The following is a 26750-nucleotide window of genomic DNA, read 5'->3' on the forward strand; positions in this document are numbered from 1 at the left end:
TCATGGCTGCGAACGGGACTGTTGACACCAAAACCTTGTCACTTGCACAGCCTGCCAACTCAAAGTTCGGTCAGCTCTATGAAGTTCCTTTGCACTACTACATTGGCTGCTTGCAGAGAGCGCCACTGGTGACAACATCAGGATCTTCATGCTACAGCAATGCCTGTCTGTGATGCCAGGCCTGCCCTTCGCACAACATTGGCAACCATCCACAAGGCTTTCCTGCTCCTCGTGGCCCCCTACACTGCGAAAGGGATTCTTTGCAATTGACTGAAAAGGTAACTTTTCAGAGGGACTAACTTGGTCCCTGTATACGACCCGCGTTCCATTGCAGTCGGCCTGAACTTGTGGTTTTCTCCTGGTCTTGCACGACCAGATAGCTGTGATTGGTGTTTTCGGCTTTTTGGTGCTATTCACACATCTCTGGATCTACTGATTGTATTTTGGGGATTTTGGTCTTGTTTTTATTAAAAATTACCCTATGTTTCTAAATATGGTGTGGGCTCCTTTCGTTGTATGTTTTTCACTGTGTTACTGTTTAAAGTATTGCATAAAATACTTTACACATTGCCTCTGATTTAAACCTGTCTGCTCTGTTCCAAGCTTCGCAAGGGTTGAGCACAGGTTAATTTAGGGTTTGCTTGTGACTTCACCCGGAGAAGAATTGTGGTTGCAGCTCGAAGGGTTCCACCTTCCTCATACAGCAACCCAATTTCTTAAAACACTCGATAAGTTTGAGGACCATAGTGTAGCCCCATAACTCAGCCCCATACAATGATGTTCCTAGGGTCCTAACATGATATATTTTGTAGGGACGGGCTAATATCTTTTTTGTAATTTTGTTGTACAGTTGTACAGTAACTATACAATTGTGTTGCAGTTTCATTCCACGTCTAGGGCCAAAGTTATGGAGTTAAAGTCATTTTTTTAACATGGAAACCTACCTTCCATCAATGAGATGCAAGGTAGGCGTTCCAGTGCAAAAAATGACTCCATGGCCTTAGCGCCATATTTATCCCCCGTGCAAAAATCACGCACGGGGGGAGAAGGGGTCAAATAATGGTGCAAAGCTTGCTTTGCATCATTATTTAATGCCTGGGTCAGGGCAGTCGTTAGGGGACCTGTGGGCTTATTTCCATGATGGAACACCATGGAATAAGCCCACAGGTGCCCTTCTCAGGCCCTGGGGACACGCCCACCCACACCAGAGGGACATCGGAGGATGGGGGACCCCATCCCAGGTAAGAAAATAAGTTACTTACCTGTAACTGTAGTTCTCCAGTATTGGAATCTTTCATAGATTCACATGCTTGAATCCTTCCCTGTTGTCGAGATGGGAGCCCCGGCACATCAAAACAACTATACATACAGGCTACTGCAAAGAAAAAAAGGCCTAAGCTATCACTTTAGTAGCCTACCCTCATCATTATGAGGAAAAGGACCGAAACAAGGCCCAGCCAATCAGGCTTCCTCTCCCTCTAGAACCCTCCTGAGAGGAGCTCCCTTCCCTCAGATTTTCTCAAGCACGAGTATAAGAGTATCTGAAGAAGACAGGAGAAGGTGAGCTTCCCAGGGGAGGAGGGAGGGTTGCATGTGAATCTATTAAAGATTCCAATACTGGAGAACTACAGTTACAGGTAAGTAACTTATTTTCTTACTCCAGTATTGGAACTTTGATAGATTCACATGCTTGAATCAGAATAGCAACCAGTAACGAAGCACATTGTATAACATTAAACCATACGTATAGTTATTGATACATGTACACACGAATGCATCTATATACAAACCCATACACCTATATATATATATATATGTATATATATACACACACACACACCTTGGAAAATCCTTATATCAGCAAAATCTTACGGTACGTTAAAACAGGATAAACTATGAATATGAGAGCCGTGAAGGAAGAAAAACAAACTTATGCAATGTTCACAAATTAGACTGGGCTGGCAGGAAAAGTGTAAGGAAATGCCTCCTTGGCATGGTTGCCCCCTGACTTTTTGCCTTTGCTGATGCTATGTTTACAATTGAAAGTGTGCTGAGGCCTGCTAACCAGGCCCCAGCACCAGTGTTCTTTCCCTAACCTGTACTTTTGTATCCACAATTGGCAGACCCTGGCATCCAGATAAGTCCCTTGTAACTGGTACTTCTGGTACCAAGGGCCCTGATGCCAAGGAAGGTCTCTAAGGGCTGCAGCATGTCTTATGCCACCCTGGAGACCTCTCACTCAGCACAGACACACTGCTTGCCAGCTTGTGTGTGCTAGTGAGGACAAAACGAGTAAGTCGACATGGCACTCCCCTCAGGGTGCCATGCCAGCCTCTCACTGCCTATGCAGTATAGGTAAGACACCCCTCTAGCAGGCCTTACAGCCCTAAGGCAGGGTGCACTATACCATAGGTGAGGGTACCAGTGCATGAGCATGGTACCCCTACAGTGTCTAAACAAAACCTTAGACATTGTAAGTGCAGGGTAGCCATAAGAGTATATGGTCTGGGAGTCTGTCAAACACGAACTCCACAGCACCATAATGGCTACACTGAAAACTGGGAAGTTTGGTATCAAACTTCTCAGCACAATAAATGCACACTGATGCCAGTGTACATTTTATTGCAAAATACACCCCAGAGGGCACCTTAGAGGTGCCCCCTGAAACTTAACCGACTGTCTGTGTAGGCTGACTAGTTCCAGCAGCCTGCCACACCAGAGACATGTTGCTGGCCCCATGGGGAGAGTGCCTTTGTCACTCTGAGGCCAGTAACAAAGCCTGCACTGGGTGGAGATGCTAACACCTCCCCCAGGCAGGAGCTGTGACACCTGGCGGTGAGCCTCAAAGGCTCACCCCTTTGTCACCGCCCAGCAGGGCACTCCAGCTTAGTGGAGTTGCCCGCCCCCTCCGGCCACGGCCCCCACTTTTGGCGGCAAGGCTGGAGGGAACAAAGAAAGCAACAAGGAGGAGTCACTGGCCAGTCAGGACAGCCCCTAAGGTGTCCTGAGCTGAAGTGACTCTAACTTTTAGAAATCCTCCATCTTGCAGATGGAGGATTCCCCCAATAGGGTTAGGATTGTGGCCCCCTCCCCTTGGGAGGAGGCACAAAGAGGGTGTACCCACCCTCAGGGCTAGTAGCCATTGGCTACTAACCCCCCAGACCTAAACACGCCCTTAAATTTAGTATTTAAGGGCTACCCTGAACCCTAGAAAATTAGATTCCTGCAACTACAAGAAGAAGGACTGCCTAGCTGAAAAACCCCTGCAGAGGAAGACCAGAAGACGACAACTGCCTTGGCTCCAGAAACTCACCGGCCTGTCTCCTGCCTTCCAAAGATCCTGCTCCAGCGACGCCTTCCAAAGGGACCAGCGACCTCGACATCCTCTGAGGACTGCCCCTGCTTCGAAAAGACAAGAAACTCCCGAGGACAGCGGACCTGCTCCAAGAAAGGCTGCAACTTTGTTTCCAGCAGCCTTGAAAGAACCCTGCAAGCTCCCCGCAAGAAGCGTGAGACTTGCAACACTGCACCCGGCGACCCCGACTCGGCTGGTGGAGAACCAACACCTCAGGGAGGACCCCCGGACTACTCTACGACTGTGAGTACCAAAACCTGTCCCCCCTGAGCCCCCACAGCGCCGCCTGCAGAGGGAATCCCGAGGCTTCCCCTGACCGCGACTCTCTGAAACCTAAGTCCCGACGCCTGGAAAAGACCCTGCACCCGCAGCCCCCAGGACCTGAAGGACCGGACTTTCACTGGAGAAGTGACCCCCAGGAGTCCCTCTCCCTTGCCCAAGTGGAGGTTTCCCCGAGGAAGCCCCCCCTTGCCTGCCTGCAGCGCTGAAGAGATCCCTTGATCTCTCATAGACTAACATTGCAAACCCGACGCTTGTTTCTACACTGCACCCGGCCGCCCCCGCGCTGCTGAGGGTGAAATTTCGGTGTGGGCTTGTGTCCCCCCCGGTGCCCTACAAAACCCCCCTGGTCTGCCCTCCGAAGACGCGGGTACTTACCTGCAAGCAGACCGGAACCGGGGCACCCCCTTCTCTCCATTCTAGCCTATGCGTTTTGGGCACCACTTTGAACTCTGCACCTGACCGGCCCTGAGCTGCTGGTGTGGTGACTTTGGGGTTGCTCTGAACCCCCAACGGTGGGCTACCTTGGACCAAGAACTGAACCCTGTAAGTGTCTTACTTACCTGGTAAAACTAACAAAAACTTACCTCCCCCTGGAACTGTGAAAATTGCACTGTGTCCACTTTTAAAGTAGCTATTTGTCAATAACTTGAAAAGTATACATGCAATTGAAATGATTCAAAGTTCCTAATGTACTTACCTGCAATACCTTTCAAACAAGATATTACATGTTAAATTTGAACCTGTGGTTCTTAAAATAAACTAAGAAAAGATATTTTTCTATAACAAAACCTATTGGCTGGATTTGTCTCTGAGTGTGTGTACCTCATTTATTGTCTATGTGTATGTACAACAAATGCTTAACACTACTCCTTGGATAAGCCTACTGCTCGACCACACTACCACAAAATAGAGCATTAGTATTATCTATTTTTACCACTATTTTACCTCTAAGGGGAACCCTTGGACTCTGTGCATGCTATTCCTTACTTTGAAATAGCACATACAGAGCCAACTTCCTACAAAAAGGAATAAAGAATTTACAGTAGCTCACCGCTACTGGAAAAGATGTCGCAACACCGCTTGTCCTACCGCCATATCTCCTTGCTGAGTTTCCTCCAAACAGTAACGTCTTGCAAAAGTATGCACAGACTTCCATGTGGCTGCTCTGCAGATGTCTTGAATGGGCACTCCAGCAAAAAGTGCCATGGATGCAGCCATTTTCCTTGTAGAATGTGCCAGCGGTGGATTCTGCAAAGGTTTTCCTGCTGATGTATGACAATAGTTAATGGCAGAGGATGTCCATCTCGCAATTCCTTGTTTAGATAAAGCTCGCCCCTTGTGTGGAGCACTGAAAGCCACAAAAAGCTGATTAGATTGTCTAAACTGTTTAGTTCTGTCCAGGTAAAATTTCAGGCACCTCTGAACATCCAAAGAGTGTAGAGCCTGCTCTGCTGGCTTCGATGGATTAGGAAAGTATGTTTTCAGTATCACTGGTTGATTTATATGAAAATCGAACGGCACCTTAGGTGTGAATATTGGGTTTGTTCGCAAAGTTACTCTATCCTTTTTGAATTGTAAGAAAGGATCCTGAATCGTGAATGCTTGTATTTCACTTACTCTTCTAGCTGAGGTGAGAGTGAGCAGAAGAGAGACTTTCCAGGATAGGAACTTTATATCTGCCTTGTGGATTGGTTCAAACGGTGGTTTCATTAATTGAGACAAGACCAAATTAAGGTGCCATGAAGGAGGTGGAGGCCGCACCGGAGGGAAGGACCTGAACAGACCCTTCAGGAACAGTTTTATTAATCTCGCCGACCACAGGGGAGGCTCATTCTATGTACACCTATAACGGGAAATTGCTGCCAGATGAACTTTAATCAAAGAAATCGCCAAACCCGATTTGGCTAGGAGCAGAAGATAAGGTAAAATCTGCTGCGGTGATGACGAAAAGGGGTGCACCTGGACCCCTGCACACCAAGAGCAGAATCTCTTCCACTTCAGACGATAACATTTGTTGGTACTCTCAGCTACAGCTCTGGCAAGAATGGCCCTGCAATCCGATGGCAAATCTAGATGCGCAAAACCATGGTGTTCAAGAGCCAGGCTGTCAAGTGAAGTGAAGCCGAATCCGGGTGGAGAACTTGGCCCTCGTTCATCGTAATTAAGGAGGGTATAGCTGGTAGAGGGATGCTGCGGCTCTGCGAGAGGTGAAAGAGTTCTGTATACCAAAACTGACGAGGCCATGCTGGAGCAATCAGAATTCTTGCAGCATTCGATCTTGATCTTTGCCAGAACCCTTGGAATCAGGGGAATGGGAGGAAAAGCATAGGCATAAATTCCTGACCATGCCATGGAAAACGCAATCCCCCAAGAGCCCCGATGTGGATCCCGACTTGCGAAGAAATGGCATTTCCCATTCTGCGGGGTGGCGAAGAGATCTAAGTTCGGTTTCCCCCATCAGGCGAAAACCTGATTCAAGACTTCCTGGTCCAATTCCCACTCGTGGTTGGACGACCGTGATCTGCTCAGGGAATCCGCAATGATGTTCTGTATACCTGGGACATGTCCCGCTCGAAGGTTTATTTTGTGGCTGATAGACCATTCCTAAATGCGCTGAGATTCTCTCGATAAGAGTAGAGACCTGGTTCCTCCCTGCTTGTTTATGTAATGCATTGTCGTTGTGTTGTCCGTCCGGATGAGAACCGAGGAACCTCTTATTTTCGGGAGAAAAGAGCACAGCGCTAGTCGAACAGCCTTAAATTTGAGGTAATTGATGTGAAAGACTTTCTGATGCGGCTTCCATTTGCCTCTTACTTGCAGGTGTTGGAGGAAAGCACCCCATCTTTCGAGAGAAGCGTCTGTAGTTACCACCCAAGGTGCTTGTTGGGGGCGAAAAGAAAGCCCCTTCGCTTAGTGAGACTCCTGATTCCACCAAGCTAGAGAGAGCATCATGGGCCTCGTTATTCTGATAATATCGTCGAAAGGCCCCATGGCTTGTGCCCATTGAAGATCTAACTGCTCCTGGAAGGGTCGCATTCTTAGACGACAGAATGGTACCAGATGAATGCAGGAGGACATCATCCCTAACAGGGACTTAAATAGGCGAACTGAAACTTACTTTCTTTTTTGTAAACGCTTTGCGAGGGAGATGAGCTTTCTCCGTCTGTCCTCTGTAGGGGCCGCCTTGTTGGTGGAAATGTCCAGTACTGCCCTTAGAAAAGTTCTTCTCCTTACGGGCTGGAAAGCTGATTTTTTGCGATTGACCGTTAGGCCCAGGCTCGTGAACAGCTCTATACAAGCTCTCTGCGCCTGAGATCTGGATCTGGCTTTGACCAGCCAGTCGTCCTGAGAAAAGCTGCCACTGGAGCCAAGCACTTGGTGAAGATCCTGGAAGCTGACTTCAGGCCAAAGGGCAATACTTTGAACTGGTAATGGTCTCCAGCTACTGCAAATCTGAGATATCTTCTGTGGGAGGGATGAATAGGGATATGAAAATATGTGTCCTGTAAATCGAGGGTGGCCATGAAATCCCCCGAATTTAGAAGGGACAGGATGTCTGATAAGGTGATCATACAGAATGATTGTTTTTTTTAGATAAATGTTGAGATCCCTGAGGTCTAAAATTGGGCGCCAACTTTTTTGTTTCTTTTGGACTAAGAAGAATCTGGAGTAATAACCCTTTCCTCTCTCCCGATGTGGAACCTTTTCCCTAGCTCCCTTGAGAAGCATGGACTCGACCTCCTGTCTGAGCAGATGCTAGTGCTTCACCTTTCGAGGAAGAGAAGGCTTTGTAGGGGGCTAGTGCAAGAAATCCAGGGTATGGCCAAACTGTATGAGATTTAAGACCCATTGGTCTGATGTTATCTTCTGCCAGTTGTGGAAGTAGAGGGAAATCCTTCCCCCTAGTTTTGAACACAAGTGAAGGTTTGTAGCCGGAGACGATAGCAAGTCATTGTCTACAGCCTGTGTCTTTTGGTTGTATTCCAGCTTTTCCTCTCTGGGAAACTCTCAAATAAGTTGCCTGTTGAGGCATTCTCTGTTGGAATTGAGGACAAAAGTAATGGGATGCCGCAGAGACTGAAGGATATCTGTACTGCTGAAACCATGGTCTGTATGACGAGTAGCCACGGCCTTGAGCTCCTCGGAAAGGCTGCCTTTTCAACTGCAGGGTACCCAGGGACCTGGCCGTGTCCGTGTCAGTCTTGATTGACTGAAGGGCATCATCAGTGTGCTTCCCAAAAAGGGTTTCACCATCAAAGGGAAGGTCAAGGATCTTATTTTGGACCTCGGGCCTAAATGAAGTAGCTCGGAGCCAACCTTGCCTTCTGAGAACAGCAGAACCTGCCATCTGACGGAAAGCCGTAGTAGCGATGTCCATAGCGAAGTCTATAATTTCTGCAGAAGATCTCTCCCCTTCCTGCAAGACTTTCTTTGGTTCTGATTTAGAGTCTTCAGGCAGTTGATCCAAATAGGGCGCAATGTCAGCCCATATCTGCCTATCATATCTGCCTAAGATAGCCAGAGAGTTAGAAGCTCGTATAATAAGCAAAGCCATTAACGAAAAATGTTTTCCTATATTGTCTAATCTCCTACCCTCTTTGTTGGGTGGGGCAGAGATTGGTGCTGAAGGTTCCTTGATCTGTGTTGAGCCACCTGAGCAATTACTGAGTTGGGTCTGGGATGGCCTGTGAGGCAGGCCGGAGAATCTTCAGGTGCCTTATATTTCTTATCAAGGCGAGGTAGAACTGGGGTGAACGTGGCTGGGTTCTTCATAACTTTAATGCCCTCATTCCAGATATAGTCCACAATCTGCATAGATTTAACGCACTTTTGAAAAGGCTCCTTAAAATCATACAAAAAACAGTCCATCTGTTTTGTGGGCATGGGCAACTCAAATCTTTTATCAGCTCTTTCCAGCAGGTTGTGGAAACCGCCGATGTCACCCAGAGGGGAATCTACAGGAACCGGAGAGGGAGAAGACGGAGTGGGAATTTGATAGTCATCCCATTCAGTTATTGCGTCCGGCAACTCTCCTTCCTCTCTATCATCATCATCATCTTCAGAGGAGGACAAATCCTGCACAGGAATGGAAACCAGTGTTTGTGGCGGTCCCTGGGATGTTTGGATTCCTGGATGGACAGGGGTAGAAGGTATAGAGGATGCAACAGCTTGCTGAACTTCCAAGCCAGCTGGTGGAAACCACTTTCTGTAGTCGTCCAACATAAGCTGTAGATCAGCTATGAGTGATCCTGGCAAGGAAACCATCTGCTCCTGATAAGGATACTGGTGGGATTGCGGGTAGTAAAAATGCGGATCATGCCGGGTGTCCTCCTCTAGATCCTGGCACTTGACATGCAGTTCTGATGGGCTATGAGCAACCCCGAAAGGTCCCTCATCATCTGAGTCCTCTTGCTCCAGCAGATGCGTAGGCACCAAGCCTGAAACTCTACCTGGAGATGTTACCAACGGTGAAAGGAAAGAAGACTTCTTGTGTGTCTTAACCCTCGTCGACGGCATCGCCAACGGCATTGTCAACGGTAACATGGATGACATCGTCGACGGGAATGTAGACGGTACACTCGTCGGCATCACCAACGGCATCGTCGACAGCATCGTCAACGGTATCAGCGTCACCGCTGGAGTCGTCGCCGGAGACATCGATGGAGAAATTCTCGTCGACGAGGATAACAACAATGGTAGAGTCAACATCAACATGGATGAAGGAGAGGCGATGGGCGAGGCAACCATGAACGCCGTCGACGAGGACGTCGTCGACACGATCGTCGATGAAGAGGACAACTCCATAGAGATTGTAGAAGTAGTAGCAGTCAACGATGATGTTGTGCAGACACCTTCAGACACCGCCGTCGACGGTGTTCTCGTCGACGATGACGACGGTGTCTTCGTCGTAGATTTTCCGGATGGCCTCTTAAAAACATGTTTCACCACAGGAGGTGGTGTTGGAGACTCAGAAAAGGCTCTTTTGCTGCGCTCTGAGGATACAGATCTTTCTTTTGAGTGCCTTTTTGAAGAAACAGAACTGCTGTGAGGAGGACTGGAAGGACTTCCAGGTTTAGAGGATACCCTTTTGGATTTCTTGTGAGCCTTTCTAGGAAGATCTTCTGAGTGAGGTTGAGGAGATCTGCCTCTTTTCTGTAGCTTTCTGGAGGAAGTTGTAGATTCCTTAGTGTCAGAGCCAGACACTGGGTTAGATCTAGACTTCAGTTTCTGGAGCTAAATTAGCATCTACCCTCTCAGTCTTTGAGGGTTTTGTTAGAGAAGGACCTGCAGACCTTTCAGTCTTAGGCCACATGGTCAGGGTAAAGGCAGTAAATACAGTCCTTGTGAGGTGTCCTCAGAGGGAAGCCTCTTTTTCCCACAGGTCTTACAGGCTCTGAAAAGGCTTTTCTTCTCTTTATCGGACATGGTGAATTCTTTCCAAAACAGAGTTCTCTTTAGCAAGGTAAGAAGAAGACACCTTACTTGCTGAAGAAAATCCTTTTTCTGAAGAAAAACAGCGAGAATGAACTTCTCTGAAGTGATGACTGAGACTCCCTAGCAGGTCGTGCGGTAGAAAATCTGAGGGAAGGGAGCTCTTCTCAAGAGGGTTCTAGAGGGAGAAGCCTGATTGGCTGGGCCTTGTTTCAGTCCTTTTGCTCATAATGATGAGGGTAGGCTACTAAAGTGAAGGCTTAGGCCTTTTTTCTTTGCAGTAGCCTGTATATATAGCTGTTTTGATGTACCGGGGCTCCCATCTCGACGACGGGGAAGGATTCAAGCATGTGAATCTATGAAAGTTCCAATACTGGAGTAAGTATAGGTAAGTATTATTTTTTTAAGTGCCATTAGGGGTACTGAAATGGGCCCCCTTCATGGCACTAGGTGCAATGGCCATGTCCAGGGGACCCTGGTCCCTTGTGCTGGCCATTGGGGTGGTGGGCATGACTCCTGTCTTTTCTAAGACAGGAGTCATGTGGTATGGATGGTTTTGCATCAGAAAATGAAGCTAGGCTGGTTAAAGTCAGTTATGTGTTTACTCTAACCTGCCTAATGTCATTTTTTGGAGCAAAAAACCCTTCTCTCATACCGCCACTCCCACCCAGATAATGTAATTTTGTTTCTACGCTAGCCTACCCTTTGCCCTGGCTGACACCATTCCATAAATATGGTGCCCGGCTGGCGCTCAAGAATGGTGTGAGCCGGCCCAAAACTGATTCAAAACTGTGTTAGTGCAGTTTTGCACCAAAAAGTATAAATATGCCCCTAAATCTGTTATTACATACAACTGTTGGCTCACACGGCATTGGGGCATGTGGCGGTGGATTAGACCCCAGTTGCACCTCATTTGCTGCTCCTCTCACGACACATGTGAGGGCTTTACACCTTGTAGGGCGAGGATGGTTGGATCTCTTTTCTAATAGCTTTGCAAGTGGCTTACCGGAGGGGCATGGCACCAATCTTTAGCTGAATTTAATATTACTTACACTTCCCCTATGAGGCCATCTATCTCCCAGGAGGAGCAGTCACTCCAAGATGATTTAACAAGTGTTTTGGGCTATTTAACGTCTTAGGAAATAACGGCTGCCTTCCTCTTCCCCCTTGTGTCGATGCTGCTAATAAGAGAATGGAATCCAACAAAATAGTTTGTGGTGACAGAACCAACCCCACATTCAAATAGGAATTAGTAGGTAATCAAGGGCCAGGAGTTTAGTGAGGGCAGCATAAAATAAAGCACTACAATACAGGTCTCAGTGCTCTCACCAGTTAATTGAAGCAGACCTCCGGATAAAACTCCAAGAGGAATGGCCAGTTCAGCCTCCACCAGGCCATGACAGGCAAAGACAAGCCCCGCCCTTGGCAAAGGAGAGGTCTGCATGCAGCTCGCGCAGTTGGACTGTTCATGGCACTATATAGCACTCCACCCTGGAGGTTTCTGGAATCGTGGGACTTGCAGTCCCCAGCCTGGAAATCTCTCTTTCCTCCTCCCTTCTATATATAGATTAAATGAGATTTACTATGGCAATTTACCTTCCTAGTGCATGAGCAATAATATTTTATACCTGATGTTCCTCTTTTATTCTGCAATTGTGCTTTGTTGCCTGATAGCATGCTTTCTCCTTTGTATCACAACATACCCTGTTTTATTCAGAGCAACAATATGGTTTTACTACTTTTTTAATACCACAAATTAAGCGTTCAAAACAAATCCCTTGTACACCATCATACATTTTTCAATAGCCCCCCAAAAAAAGATAACTGGAAATAGTATGTGTTGCAGTTCAGAAAAATCAATCACTCCTCGTATGTTCAATATTTTACTCGAGAATGCATTCTTGATATGAAGAGAATCCTGTTTGGTCGCACTAATCAATTAAAATTGTTCTTGAATACCGCACCGTGGGTGTATACTTTTGATAAATGGTGTCTGACTGTGTCTAGATGTTCTTTCATATGAAATGATTTAATAAAATGTATGAATATAATAAGTTATGGAATGAAAATTATTGTATGTGTCATTAGGTGCTCCCCTCGCAAATCTGTTGTACGTTTCTGAAACCTAATTTAGTAAAGGCCTCGGATTGGCCACAGACTACCCCAGTTTTGTTTCACAAGCTATAGAGAGCATTTTATGAGTGTGCCAATTTACGTATCCTGTACTAGAAGTTGGTTCTGGCACTCATGTAAGGTAGCAATGAGAAACGGGCCTCTTCCCACTCCTCCCATGGTCTGAGGTTTATTAAGCCATCCATTGTGCACAAATATATCTTGTATAACTCATTTTTATGTACATAACATGAACTTCACCAAATATGAAGGAAATGTATCTTTCCTATTGGACATCATATAGGGGTCAGCAGGGGTTGCGGCTGTGAACCCTGGCTTGCCCCTTGCGACCCCTGGCACTGTCTTTGTGACCCCTAACTTCAAAAGTGGCAAAATCAATGCCAGGAGCACAATAACAGTGCGTACTTGCTGACGTCGGTTGAGGCTCCTTTCTCGTGGTTTTCTCTCATTTATTTTAATTACACTAATGATACATATTGTTTATTATTCTCTATTGGTGTAATAAAAATACAATTAGCTGGATTATGACCCTCCCTGGCAGCTGAGGCACGTATAAAATTATTTTAAATGCATGCTGTTTGTGGGCTTCAGGGTGAGTGTGTGTGTGAGATAGTGTGTGAATATGTGTATGTGTAAATGTGTGTGTGAATGAAACTGAAGGTCAAAGAGCGTGTGATGTCACTTCCGCTCTTGGCATTTTGGTGAATTGACGTTTATGATCTCTACTTCTAAATAGCGGTCGCGGAACTTGTATATCATTGTGAATTAGAACTTCAGGCATCTATCTACTCATGTGTAAAGCACTCTGATGTCCCTTTTCACTCAGTCTGTGTTTTGTAAAACCTCAAAGTAAAGTAAATTAAATAAATCACCCACATATAAAGCAATGATCATTTATTTTCTAGTACCTTAACTTTCAATATATTATTTATTGTAAGTATTTCCATGACACTCTACAGATAAGGAGTGAACGACAACAGAGAGAGTTGGCATCTTAGTTTAGTACTCCTATTGATTTTAGAGTTCTTAAGAGACGATGCCATTTAATGATACCTTAGGTGCAAGGGTACTAAGCATGGCTTGAATTATTCTAGTATAATTACCTGACAATTTTATTTCCTCAAAGTATCACATATTTACCAGCTTGGACATAATATTAATTACACCTGAAAATAACGCAATTTAGACCCCTTCTTCTGAAACTAAGAGTAATCTGCAGGAACAAATCCTACCTTGAGAGCATAAGTGGGGAGTACAAGAGGCTGCTCGCCCTGCTTTTCATGTTCTGTTACATTTAGTGCTATTTTCGTAGACCGAAATGCATCATCATACTCATTTTGGATGCAAGGTTTGCTTTTTGCCCTAAGAAACTAATGCTAAATGGCAGGAATAGGTTGGGGAAAAATTCTACCCCAAGTGCACATTAGCGAAGCGAGCAACTGCTTGCGCTGCCATTCATGTTCTGTTGCGTTTAGCACTATTTCTTAGTACAAAACGCATGTTCAACTCCACTTTAGATACAATGGAGCATTTTTGCGCTAAGAAAACAGTGCTAAAAGCAGAACTGCTCTTCTCGTGTAATTCTGTGTAATCTTGTGTAATCTTTAGATAATTCTGAATGATAATGCTTAATAGAATTATGCGAGTTACGCCCATCATACCCCTAATATGTATTTGAACAATCCCAGTCAAATGCCTGCTTGACATTGACACTTACTGGCTCAAGTGATGTTTTCTTTGCGCAATATCAATTGGCATTATCATAGAGATCTGCAGATCAATTCGTCTACTCATTATAAACATTTGGTAATCATATCCCACAAATAAAGTGATGAAGCTTCTTAAAATGTAGGAAATCATTTTCATGAGAATCTTCAAATTCACATTCAGTAAGGATATAGGGAAATAAGAGCTAGGCAACTTATTATTTTTATCTTCCATACCGCATATAAAAAATGTAGCTGATGTCCTTGAATCTGGACTAGTTGACTTCTTATGACAATGCTGAAATGCTAAATATTTGATTAAGTGCTTATGTAAGACTGCCCAGTTTTCGGGCTTTTGAGTTAACTATATATCCAATAATGTGTCTAATTTTTTGAAGGTGCTTTCTGCATCTAGTCGCGCTCAGACGTAACTAGTAGTTCTGCACTGCCCAATTATTGTTTCACTATTTGGCTTCTGGTTGGATTGTTCCCGGGATATATTTCTTTGTAATTTATCACAAATGTGTCCCTGATTTCTTTCTGATTTTTCTAATAATCATTGATTAATAACATTTTAAGAAAAACAACTTTTCAGCCATTTTCACATGGCAAACAGCTAACTTTATACAGCATTTACCTTTATTAGTAAGTGCAGTAGTACGAAAAATATTTGATTTCCAATATTCATGTGAACAAAAATAATCCTAAAGTCTCAGAAATGTGCAAACAGGGTGTGGAACATGGTGAGATATTAAAGTGCACTATCACGGTTCCAAAATTATCATATGTTTCTGAGGACAACCTTGTTCATGGTATACCTTTTTTCTATTAAGGAGCACTGGTTCATGGTCCTCAGTCATTCCTTCACTGGAGGGGCTTTATCAGATCTCGAATATTTAGCAATATCTCACTTGATCAAGAGAAACCTCAGGGCCACACAAGTCGTTCATTACATCCAGTAGTCCTAACCTTGGTGAGAGATCGACAGGCCAGGCCAATATGTGTAATAGGATACATGTAAAACTTTTTTAGTAGCCATGAAGCACCTCTTTGCCCCAAGTGCTCTGAAAAAATCAGTTGGGGGACTAAGGTGGGGGACTATCTCTTACCCATTTTCCAAAGGCATTCCGGTGTATTTCAGACTCTATCAAAATTTTTAATTCGATAAAGTGCAGCTTGGTTAATATAGCCAGTTCTTCAGGGGTCATTTTTACTTCCATCCATTCTTCCCTGTGTAGTGGGCCCAAATCTCCAAACCGATTGCATTGATCATTAAGGTTTGGCAAATTAAATTGATATTGGTTTTACCTACTTAACTTATTACCACTTTGGCTCAAATAGGTGGAAATTGGGACAGTGCATTAACTCTTTTTAGTATAGCTCTAAGACATGTTTCGGCTTCAGACATATATATCTCTAAAGGATTTATGGGTCTGCAACTCCTCACTAAGTACCAGAAAGACTTTATATGCCCCCTTCCCAGGTATCTCATAACATGAGATCCTTACATGTGGCTTGAAAGCCAGGAAGTACTGCTGATTGTACCAGAATGGTGTCTCATGCAACAATGTGCCATCCAATCCTATCCAAAGAAGAGCCTTACAACAATTACCCTGGACTCTCTCTTGTGAAGGGGAGTGTAGCGAGTATTAGTGAGCTAAGGAGGAATCCTGGTACATCAAAGCCCACACTTATACATTTAGTTGGGTTGCATAAATAGAAAGTGTAGTACTCTCTTCAATCGAACAGCTAGTTGTATGTCACATTAATTGCACTGACCAACAGTAGATGTGCCTATCCGTCATGCGTATGCCTCCAACCTATATGCTATTCCTAGTTTTTTGCCTTAAGCTGCACCCTGAGGGCAGCATTCTCTGGCAGTCAAATTTACTAACTTTCAACCATTCCTAAACATACTTGGGGAATGTATAACTTTCCCCAAATATTCGAGGACTGGAGTTGGAATTCTAAATAAACCTAAATAAGTTAAGTGGAATGTTTGGGGAAAAGTTGCTTTTTCTCCAAATATTCTAGGACTGGAGTTACAATAGTAATTTTGACCTTTCAGTGTCAGCCACACCCACTGCTGCCCTGAGGTACAGAAGACCACTGCCTGCTCCCTCTGATGTCTTTCCAATTGTGAACTGTATTTTTAAAGTACCTGTTCCTTTATTGGCTGCATAGAAAAAAAAAGTTTCCAGTTTGAGAAAGCAAATGCAGAGATGGAGATCTGCTATTCCTTGCAAACTTCCATCCCTGCATTCACAGCCATTCATAGAGTTGCAAAATGTGACCGCCCTAATTAATATTGACTAAGCGGGTCACATTGGGACCTGCTGATAATGGACAATTTGCAGTGTAAGGTAATAGTATATTGGTCCTCTAGTTCCCTGTTGGTATTCTTGGAGTAGCAACTCTCTTCCCCTAAGAGCTGCCATCCCCCTCAACTTGATGCCATGTAATTATTTCCACTCTTATTGCCAAAGTGCTCTGAGGTAAGGCGCAAGGCGACAGGTGATGCTACAGAAAGTCATCAACCAAATATATGAAGTAGTGAAGCGCACTCAGAAGTCATCAATTTACTTTTTAACAATTCTTTTATTATTGCCGTTATTTAACCCAGAATCAGAATAACAAGCAGCTAAGTAGTTTATAAAAATAGACCGCACATCAAAAACTGTCAATTAAAATATACACTTACCTGTTTGCATACTTGTTCACTTCACCTTTGATCACAATTGTCCTCCCAGGAGCCATTGGTTTGCTAAGCATGCCTGTGTATGGGATCTCCTGAAAACAAAGGCATGTTTAAACCACAATATATATATATATATACATTACAGCAACATACGTATGTAGTGAAATACATTAAATGTACCTTGGCAACAAAATGGTGAACTACATATCTGTTTTATATTACTTACAAGGATGGTTAAGTGGCACATTGCAGTCCACTGCATAACCGTCTACACTCAGAAGCAGGTTCTCTTCTCTCTATTTTGCATTTAAAAGGCTATATTCAGAAGCAGCTGGGCTCCTCAGTACTACATAGTCCCTTCCACTTGAGCTAGGTCTTTTGGGATCACTGGGGTTACTTCAAAACACTAAAACAATCCATACAGCCAGTCTCTGATGTGGTTAGGTGATACCTCTTCACAAACTGCCATTAACATATATCGCCACTGCTATTCTTCAGCAGGCTTCCTCTTCTGGCAGAATGTATGAAAAAGCAGCAGTGAAGGGCCTCCTCGAGAATATAAAGGCATACCCCGGGTCTCAAGCATTAAACCCCATATTCTTATAGCATGGTGTTCAATTAGAATAGTAGAGATGGACTAAATGAACTGCAGCAGTGAAGGGATGTGTTAAAATAATATAAATAGACATCCTCAGTCTCTTAGCCCATAGTTTAATTAAAAACATGATATGATATGATATATTTGAAGGCTTGGTGGACGGGCCACCTTAGGATGTTACGCATGGGTGTAATCTGAAATAGAGACAATAAGAGGTCCTTTCTCCATGAATTAATGATCCTCTGTGTTATAGCAATTATTTTTCACTCTAAATGATGACAATTGTGGGCATAACAAAGAAAGTGGTTACAAAATACAATGATACATCCGAAACGTAGCACTGTCATTTTTTAGCATTGTGTTACCATTACGCATTGTACTGCTAGAACAAATAAGTTATGTAGTATATTAAGCTGTTAGGCGTCTTTGGGGGACATTTGTGGTATTTCCAGTGTGGATTGTATGAATGGCTGAGTTTTAATGGAGAAGAAAATAAATTATTTCACTTTTTATTAGAACTTATGGTGTATATAAATGAATGGTGTGGTCCAAGAGAAGTGACAATTTGATAACATTTTTGTTACTGACCTGTACTCAGATGGTGTCATGCATAGCACGTGGGGAGTTTCCTCTGAAAAACAACAGAAGAATTGAGGCATCCTGTTGCAAAATGGGTTTAGCCCATTTAATACGCCCAGATTAATTGCTTTTTGGATCTCCCGATTGGACTTTTTACTTTGGGTCAGTCTCAGTATCACATGTGGCTCACCCACGGTATTCACATGGCAAATAGACTGCTTATGTTTACCAACAGTGTTTGCCTTTTAAGATAAGGCCACTGCGATGCAGCTAGGGAAGGGGCACTTCGCTGGTTGCATGTAAACATGTGCACATGTGTCCAGGCTGCACTAGTGAGACTGATATTGTGCGCAGCCCAGTAACTGCCTGGTAATATGCACAGGTAGCCTGGCGCAGGGGGACTTTGCAGGGTTAGGTACTGACCTCGGATCGGCCTTATAATATTAGTCAATGTGGTTTCATATTTTGTCTGCAGGAACAGTTTTCTATACAGATATATATATTTATATATATATATATGGAAAATGTCACTTACCCAGTGTACATCTGTTCGTGGCATGTTCTGCTGCAGATTCACATGATGTGCATACGTCTGCTATCTAGTGTTGGGCTTGGAGAGTTACAAGTTGTTTTTCTTTGAAGAAGTGTTTTCTAGTCACGGGATCGAGGGACTCCTCCTCTTCGGCTCCATTGCGCATGGGCATCGACTCCATGTTAGATTGTTTTCCCGCAGAGGTTAAGGTAGGAGTGATAGAGTATAAAGAAAAGAGATGTCCACGCAAATGGAATATATATATATGTATATATATATATATATATAAACACACATATGTACAAGTGATTATTTAACTTAAACGGCTACAGGCTCCCGGGGAGGGTGCATGTGAATCTGCAGCGGAACATGCCACGAACGGATGTACACTGGGTAAGTGACATTCTCCGTTTGATGGCATGTGTAGCTGCAGATACACATGCTGTGCATAGACTAAAAGGCACTTGTTCCTCTTATAAAAGAGGTGGTTTGCCTGTAGGAGCTGAAGTTGTTTGAAATAATGTTCTTAGTACAGCTTGACCTACTGTGGCTTGTTGTGCTGCTAACACATCTACACAATACACTACACAATAATGTTTAGTAAATGTATGTGGTGTTGACCAAGTAGCTGCTTTACATATTTCAGCCATTAGTATATTTCCTAAGAAAGCCATTGTAGCCCCTTTTTTCCTTGTGGAATGTGCTTTAGGTGCAAGTAAGAGTTGTCTTTTAGCTTTAAGGTAACATGTTTGGATGCATTTTACTATCCATCTTGCTAAACCTTGTTTTGAAATGGGGTTACCAGTATGTGGTTTCTGGAAGGCCACAAATAACTGTTTAGTTTTTCTGAATGATTTTGTTCTATCTATGTAATAAATTAGGGCTCTTTTAATATCTAATGTATGCAAGGCTTTTTCTGCCACTGAATCTGGCTGTGGGAAGAAGAATGGTAGTTCCAATGTTTGATTGATATGAAAAGGTGATACTACTTCTGGAAGAAATCTAGGGTTAGTTCGTAGTACAAATTTATGCCTATGTACTTGTATGAACGGTTCTTGAATTGTTAAAGCTTGAATTTCACTAACTCTTCGCAATGAAGTAATTGCAAATAGGAAGGCTACTTTCCATGTTAAGAATTGTACTTGACATGAGTGCATAGGTTCAAATGGTGGGCCCATAAGTCACGTGAGCACTATGTTTAGATTCCACGAAGGCACTGGAGGCGTTCTAGGTGGGATGATGCGTTTTAACCCTTCCATGAAGGCTTTGATAACAGGAACTCTAAATAAAGAGCTATACTGTATATTTTGCAAATACACGGAGATTGCAGTGAGATGTATCTTTATGGACGAAAAAGCTAAATTTGATTTTTGCAAATGAAGCAAATAGCATACAATGTCTTGTATTGATGCTGAAAGTGGGGTAATTTGTTTAGATTGACAGTAATACACAAATATTTTCCATTTGTTGGCATAGCACTGCCTGGTAGTGGGTTTTCTTGCTTGCTTAATTACTTCCATACAATCAGTTGGTAGTTGTAGATACCCAGGAGGCAAATCGCTAGATTGAGCATGTTGGGATTTGGATGCCTGATCTGCTGTTTGTTTTGTGTCAACAGATCTGGTCTGTTTTGGAGTTTGGAGTGTGGTACTACTGACAGGTCTAATAGTGTTGTGTACCACGGTTGACGTGCCCACGTTGGCGCTAGGAGTATTAGCTTGAGCGTGTTTTGACACAGTTTGTTGACTAGAAATGGAATGAGTGGGAGAGGGGGGAAAGCGTAAGCAAATATCCCTGACCAATTGATCCACAGAGCATTGCCCTTGGATATGGGATGTGGGTATCTGGATGCAAAGTTTTGGCATTTTGCGTTTTTGCTGATGGCGAACAGATCTATGTCTGGTGTCCCCCATTGTTGAAAGTATTGGTGAAGTACTTGAGGGTGAATCTCCCACTCACGTGTTTGTTGATGATTTCTGCTGAGAACATCTGCCAATTGGTTGTGTATCACTGGAATGTATTGTGCTACCAGATGAATCTTTTTGTGGATTGCCCATTGCCAAATTATTTGGGCTAGGAGGGAGAGTTGGCCGAATGTGTCCTTCCTTGTTTGTTTAAGGATATTCTTGTGAGTGAGAAGAGGCTTTGAGTGCTAGGAATACAGCTAACAACTATAAGGCCCATATTTATACATTTTTAGCACCGCATTTGCGCCGCTTTTTGACACAAAAGCGGCGCAAACTTACAAAATACAATTGTATTGTCTCGAGTCTCCGTGCTCTTCTGTCTCAGAGCGTTTTCTTGGAACGGAAGGATCTGCAGGCCTCGCAATTCTCTTCCCAATGGTCTGGGGAAAGGCAGAGATTACAGACGAGATGTTGGTCTGTGTAGGGGAATTTAGCATGGCACCGAGGGCAAAAGCAGAATGGAGTCCGGTCCATGAGGCTTCCACGCAGTCGGCCCGAGTTGGGCGCGGGCGCCCTAAAGGGCGTGTAACGATGTTTGATCCGATGGTACTGAAGTGTCGATCTAAACAATACCAACGAGAAATAGATAGTTTTGAAACTTTTCCGACTCGAACTATCGGAGCGAAAGGAAACACGGCCAAATCCGATGGCGGAAACAAAATAAAGTGTTACAAGTTGTTTTTCTTCGAAGAAGTCTTTTCGAGTCACGAGATCGAGGGACTCCTCCCCTTTCGGCTCCATTGCGCATGGGCGTCGACTCCATCTTAGATTGTTTTCCCCGCAGAGGGTGAGGTAGGAGTTGTGTCATAGTAATAGTGCCCATGCAATGGAGTAAATATGTATGTACATAATGTGGTTTAAAGCGATATATTTACACATTTACAAATGTTCAAGATCAACTTCAAACGGCTCCAGGCTCCCGGGGAGGCAGGCGGACGCATGTGAATCTGCAGCGTCTCATGCCACGAACAGATGTACACTGGGTAAGTGAAATTTTCCGTTCAATGGCATGTGTAGCTGCAGATACACATGCTTTGCATAGACTAGTAAGCAGTTATCTCCCCAAAAGCGGTGGCTCAGCCTGTAGGAGTTGAAGTTGTTTGAAATAAAGTTCGTAGTACTGCTTGTCCTACTGTGGCTTGTTGTGTTGTTAACACATCCACGCAGTAATGCTTGGTAAACGTATGAGGCGTAGACCATGTGGCTGCCTTACATATTTCAGCCATTGGAATGTTTCCTAGAAAGGCCATGGTAGCACCTTTCTTTCTAGTTGAGTGTGCCTTTGGTGTTATAGGCAGTTCTCTTTTTGCTTTGAGATAACAGTTTTGAATGCATTTAACTATCCATCTGGCAATGCCTTGTTTGGATATTGGATTCCCTGTATGAGGTTTTTGGAAAGCAACGAACAATTGTTTTGTTTTTCAAATTTGTTTTGTTCTGTCAATGCTCTTTTGATGTCTAATGTATGTAGTGCTCTTTCAGCTACCAAATCTGGTTCTGGAAAGAACACTGGTAGTTCTACCGTTTGATTTAAGTGGAACGGTGATATGACTTTTGGTAAGAACTTAGGATTTGTTCGTAAAACTACTTTATGCTTGTGTATCTGAATAAAGGGTTCTTGTATGGTAAATGCTTGTATTTCACTTACTCTTCTTAGAGATGTGATGGCAATTAGAAATGCAACTTTCCATGTTAAGTATTGTATCTCACATGAGTGCATGGGTTCAAACGGTGGACCCATGAGCCGTGTTAAGACAATGTTGAGGTTCCACGAAGGAACTGGTGGTGTTCTTGGTGGGATAATTCTTTTCAGGCCCTCCATAAAAGCCTTTATGACTGGGATCCTAAATAGTGAAGTTGAGTGCGTAATTTGCAGATAAGCTGAAATTGCGGTGAGATGTATTTTAATGGATGAAAAAGCTAGCTTTCACTTTTGTAAGTGCAGTAGGTAGCTGACGATGTCTTTAGCAGATGCGTGTAAGGGTTGGATTTGTTTATTATGGCAGTAATAAACAAATCTTTTCCACTTATTTGCATAGCAATGTCTTGTGGTTGGTTTCCTAGCTTGTTTTATGACCTCCATGCATTCCTGTGTAAAGTATAGATGTCCGAATTCTAAGACTTCAGGAGCCAAATTGCTAGATTCAGCGATGCTGGATTTGGGTGTCTGATCTGTTGTTTGTGTTGAGTTAACAGATCTGGTCTGTTTGGTAGTTTGACATGAGGTACTACTGAGAGGTCTAGTAGTGTTGTGTACCAAGGTTGTCTTGCCCAAGTTGGTGCTATTAGTATGAGTTTGAGTTTGTTTTGACTCAATTTGTTTACTAGATATGGAAGGAGTGGGAGAGGGGGAAAAGCGTATGCAAATAATCCCCATCCAACTCATCCATAACGCATTGCCCTGAGACTGATCCTGTGGGTATCTGGATGCAAAGTTTTGGCATTTTGCATTTTCTTTTGTTGCAAATAGGTCTATTTGTGGTGTTCCACATCTTTGGAAGTAAGTGTTTAGTATTTGAGGTTGAATCTCCCATTTGTGGATCTGTTGTTGATCCCGAGAGAGATTGTCTGCTAACTGGTTCTGAATTCCTGGAATGAACTGCACTATTAAGCGAATGTGGTTGTGAATCGCCCAATGCCATATTTTCTTTGCCAGGAGACACAACTGTGTTGAGTGTGTTCCTCCCTGTTTGTTCAGATAATACATTGTTGTCCTGTCTGTTTTGACAAGAATGTGTTTGTGGATAATTATAGGTTGAAATGCTTTCAGCGCTAGAAATACTGCCAGTAGTTCTAAGTGATTTATGTGAAACTGTCTCTGCTGAGTGTCCCATTGTCCTTGGATGCTGTGTTGGTTGAGGTGTGCTCCCTACCCTATCATGGAGGCATCTGTTGTTATTACGTATTGAGGCACTGGGTCTTGAAAAGACCGCCCTTTGTTTAAATTTATAGTGTTCCACCATTGAAGCGAGGTGTATGTTTGGCGGTCTATCAACACTAGATCTTGAAGTTGACCCTGTGCCTGTGACCATTGTGATGCTAGGCACTGTTGTAAAGGCCGCATGTGCAATCTTGCGTTTGGGACAATGGCTATGCATGAGGACATCATGCCTAGTAATTTCATCACTATCTTGACTTGTATCTTTTGTTTTGGGTGCATGGCCTGTATTACATTGTGAAATGCCTGTACCCTTTGTGGACTTGGAGTGGCAATCCCTTTTGTTGTGTTGATTGTCGCTCCTAAGTATTGTTGTATTTGACACGGCTGAAGGTGTTACTTGTTGTAGTTGAGTGAGAAACCTAGTTTGTGAAGGGTTTCTATGACATACTTTGTGTGTTGTGAGCACCGTTCCTGCGTGTTGGTTTTGATTAACCAATCGTCTAGGTACGGGAACACATGTATTTGCTGTCTTCTGATATGAGCAGCCACTACTGCCAGGCATTTTGTAAAAACTCTTGGCGCAGTTGTTATCCCGAATGGCAACACTTTGAATTGGTAATGTACCCCTTGGAATACAAACCTTAAGTACTTTCTGTGTGAAGGAGGTATCGGTATATGGAAGTATGCATCCTTTAGGTCTAGTGTTGTCATGTAGTCTTGTTGTTTGAGCAATGGGATTACGTCCTGCAGTGTCACCATGTGAAAGTGATCTGATTTGATGTAGATATTTAATGTTCTGAGATCTAATATAGGTCTTAGAGTTTTGTCTTTTTTGGGTATGAGAAAGTACAGCGAGTAAACTCCTCTTCCTCTCTGATGAATTGCTACCAACTCTATTGCATCTTTTTGCAACAACGCTTGGACCTCCAGTTGTAGAAGATCCATGTGTTGTTTTGACATATTGTGTGTTTTCGGTGGGACATTTAGAGGGAATTCTAGAAATTCTATGCAATAACCATGCTGGATAATGGCTAGGACCCACGTGTCTGTTGTTATTTCCTCCCATTTTTTGTAGAACTTGGTTAGTCTCCCCCCCACTGGTGTAATGTGTTGGGGATTTGTGACATCGAAGTCACTGTTTATTTTGTGGAGTTTTGGGACTTTGGAACTTCCTTCTACTCTTTGGGAACTGTCCCCCTCTATATTGTCCCCGAAAACCTCCCCGCTGATATTGTCTCTGATAAGTGGGCCTTGTTTGTGAGGTTGTGGGTTCTGTGCTTTGTCCTCGAAACCCCCCTTGAAACTGTGATTTCCTAAATGTGCCTCTGCTCTGTGGGGAGTAGAGTGCGCCCATGGCTTTGGCCGTATCTGTGTCCTTTTTAAGTTTTTCGATAGCAGTGTCCACCTCCAGCCCAAACAACTGCTGTCCGTTAAATGGCATATCAGCACGGCTTGTTGGATTTCCGGCTTGAATCCAGATGTACGCAGCCATGCATGTCTCCGTATTGTTACTGTTGTATTTACAGTCCTAGCAGCTGTGTCTGCTGCATCCATCGCTGACCGTATCTGATTGTTTGAGATACTCTGTCCTTCCTCCACCACTTGATGTGCACTCTTTTGGAACTCCTTGGGCAAATGTTCTATAAAATGTTGCATTTCGTCCCACTGAGCCCTATCATATCTCGCCAACAAGGCCTGTGAGTTGGCAATGCGCCATTGGTCGGCTGCTTGTGCCGCCACTCCTTTCCCCACCGCGTCGAACTTACGACTCTCTTTGTCTGGAGGTGGTGCATCTCCTGAGGTGTGCGAGTTCACCCTCTTGCGCGCTGCCCCTACTACCACTGAGTCTGGTGTTAACTGTTGTGTGATGTACACAGGGTCTGTTAGTGGCGGTTTATATTTTTTCTCCACCCTTGGAGTAATGGCCCTTCCTTTCACAGGCTCCTCAAACACTTGTTTGGAGTGTTTTAGCATTCCAGGTAGCATGGGGAGGCTCTGGTACTGGCTCTGTGTGGACGACAGTGTGTTAAATAGAAAGTCGTCTTCAATTGGCTCTGCATGCAGGCTGACATTATGAAACGCCGCTGCTCTTGACACCACCTGTGTGTAGGCGGTACTGTCCTCCGGTGGTGACGGTCTAGCTGGATAACAGTCGGGACTGTTATCTGACACTGGCGCATCATAAAGATCCCACGCGTCTGGATCATCCTGACTCATCCGTGTATGAGTTGGGGACTGCATCATTGGTGGAGTGGCTACCGGTGATGGTTGTGGAGAGCGTTGTGGAGATGGTGGCGGGGTTACTTGTCTTGCCACCTTTGCCTGTGGCTGCTTGTCTTTCTCTTGGAAGGCAAGTTTCCATTTCATTCGTATGGGAGGGAGAGTACTGATCTTCCCTGTCTCCTTTTGAATGTGGAGCCTTCTTTGGGTGTAATCTGGCTCCATTGTCTCTAACTCCTGTCCAAATCTATGTGTTTGCATTTGTGAGGACAGGCCTTGTTCCTCTGTGTAGGAACTTGTTTTCGGTTCCGAGGCCGGATGTTTCGGTACCAAAACCTTTTCGGCTGCTTTTTTCGGTTCCAACGCCACTTTTTTGCTCTTCGGCGTACTGACCCCTCGGTGCCGACTTGTTTCGGAGCCGCTCTCTCGGTGTCGAGATTGCTCTGACCCGGTGTCTCGGGGTCGAGTTTGCTCTGTGCCGGTATCTTGACCGGAGTCAGATGACTTCGACACATGCATGCTCTTTTTCGGTGCCGATGCTCGGTCACCTATTTTTCGGGTTAAGCCATGGCCTGCCGGCGGTGGCGTCCCCTGGGCTTTAGTGGTCTTTACGTGAGTTTCGTGTATCAACGTCTTTTCTCACGGTTTTCGGCGTCTGTTCAGGATCGACCTCTTCCGAGTCCGAATCCTCGATGGAGAAGGTTTCCTCTTCTTCCTCCATGTGTTTTGTCCTGTCGGCACCGACGCCATCTGTAGTCTTCTTGCTCTTCGGTCCCTTAAGGTCTTCCTGGACCGAAACGCTCGACAGGCCTCACAGGTATCCTCCTTGTGTTCTGGAGACAAACACAAATTACAGACCAGATGCTGATCTGTATAAGGATACTTGTTGTGACATTCGGGGCAGAAGCGGAATGGGGTCCGTTCCATTAGCCTTCAAGACGCATGTGGTCGGGCCGACCAGGCCCCACCGGGGAATCGAAAACCCTGAAGGGCCGCCAGAGCTCTTCCAAGTTCGGTGTCGATCTGTTGTAACTAACCCGATACCGAACGCAAACAATACCGTCTAATTTTCAGAGATTTTCACTAACTTTCCGAACCGAAACGCGGAGCGAAAAGGAACACGTCCGAACCCGATGGCGGAAAGAAAACAATCTAAGATGGAGTCGACGCCCATGCGCAATGGAGCCGAAAGGGGAGGAGTCTCTCGATCTCGTGACTCGAAAAGACTTCTTCGAAGAAAAGAACGAGTTACTTACCTTCGGTAACGACTTTTCTGGTGGATACATTAGCTACCTGTGGATTCCTCACCTCATGAATACTGGCGCCATGGGAGTATTCATGAGGTGAGGAATCCACAGGTAGTTGTA

General features: G+C 44.3%; 1 protein-coding gene across 1 annotated transcript in view; it reads right to left on the reverse strand.

Moving 5' to 3' along the window:
• Window positions 1–26750, reverse strand: part of LGALS8 (galectin 8) — a 225922-nt gene that overhangs the window by 52918 nt on the left and 146254 nt on the right. Inside the window, exon 8 of the mRNA XM_069234484.1 lies at window positions 16610–16698. Coding sequence (XP_069090585.1) covers window positions 16610–16698 — 89 coding nt within the window. The remainder of the gene's footprint in view (window positions 1–16609; window positions 16699–26750) is intronic.

Source organism: Pleurodeles waltl, chromosome 5 (assembly GCF_031143425.1).
Source record: "Pleurodeles waltl isolate 20211129_DDA chromosome 5, aPleWal1.hap1.20221129, whole genome shotgun sequence".
Classification (NCBI taxonomy): Eukaryota; Metazoa; Chordata; class Amphibia; order Caudata; family Salamandridae; genus Pleurodeles; species Pleurodeles waltl.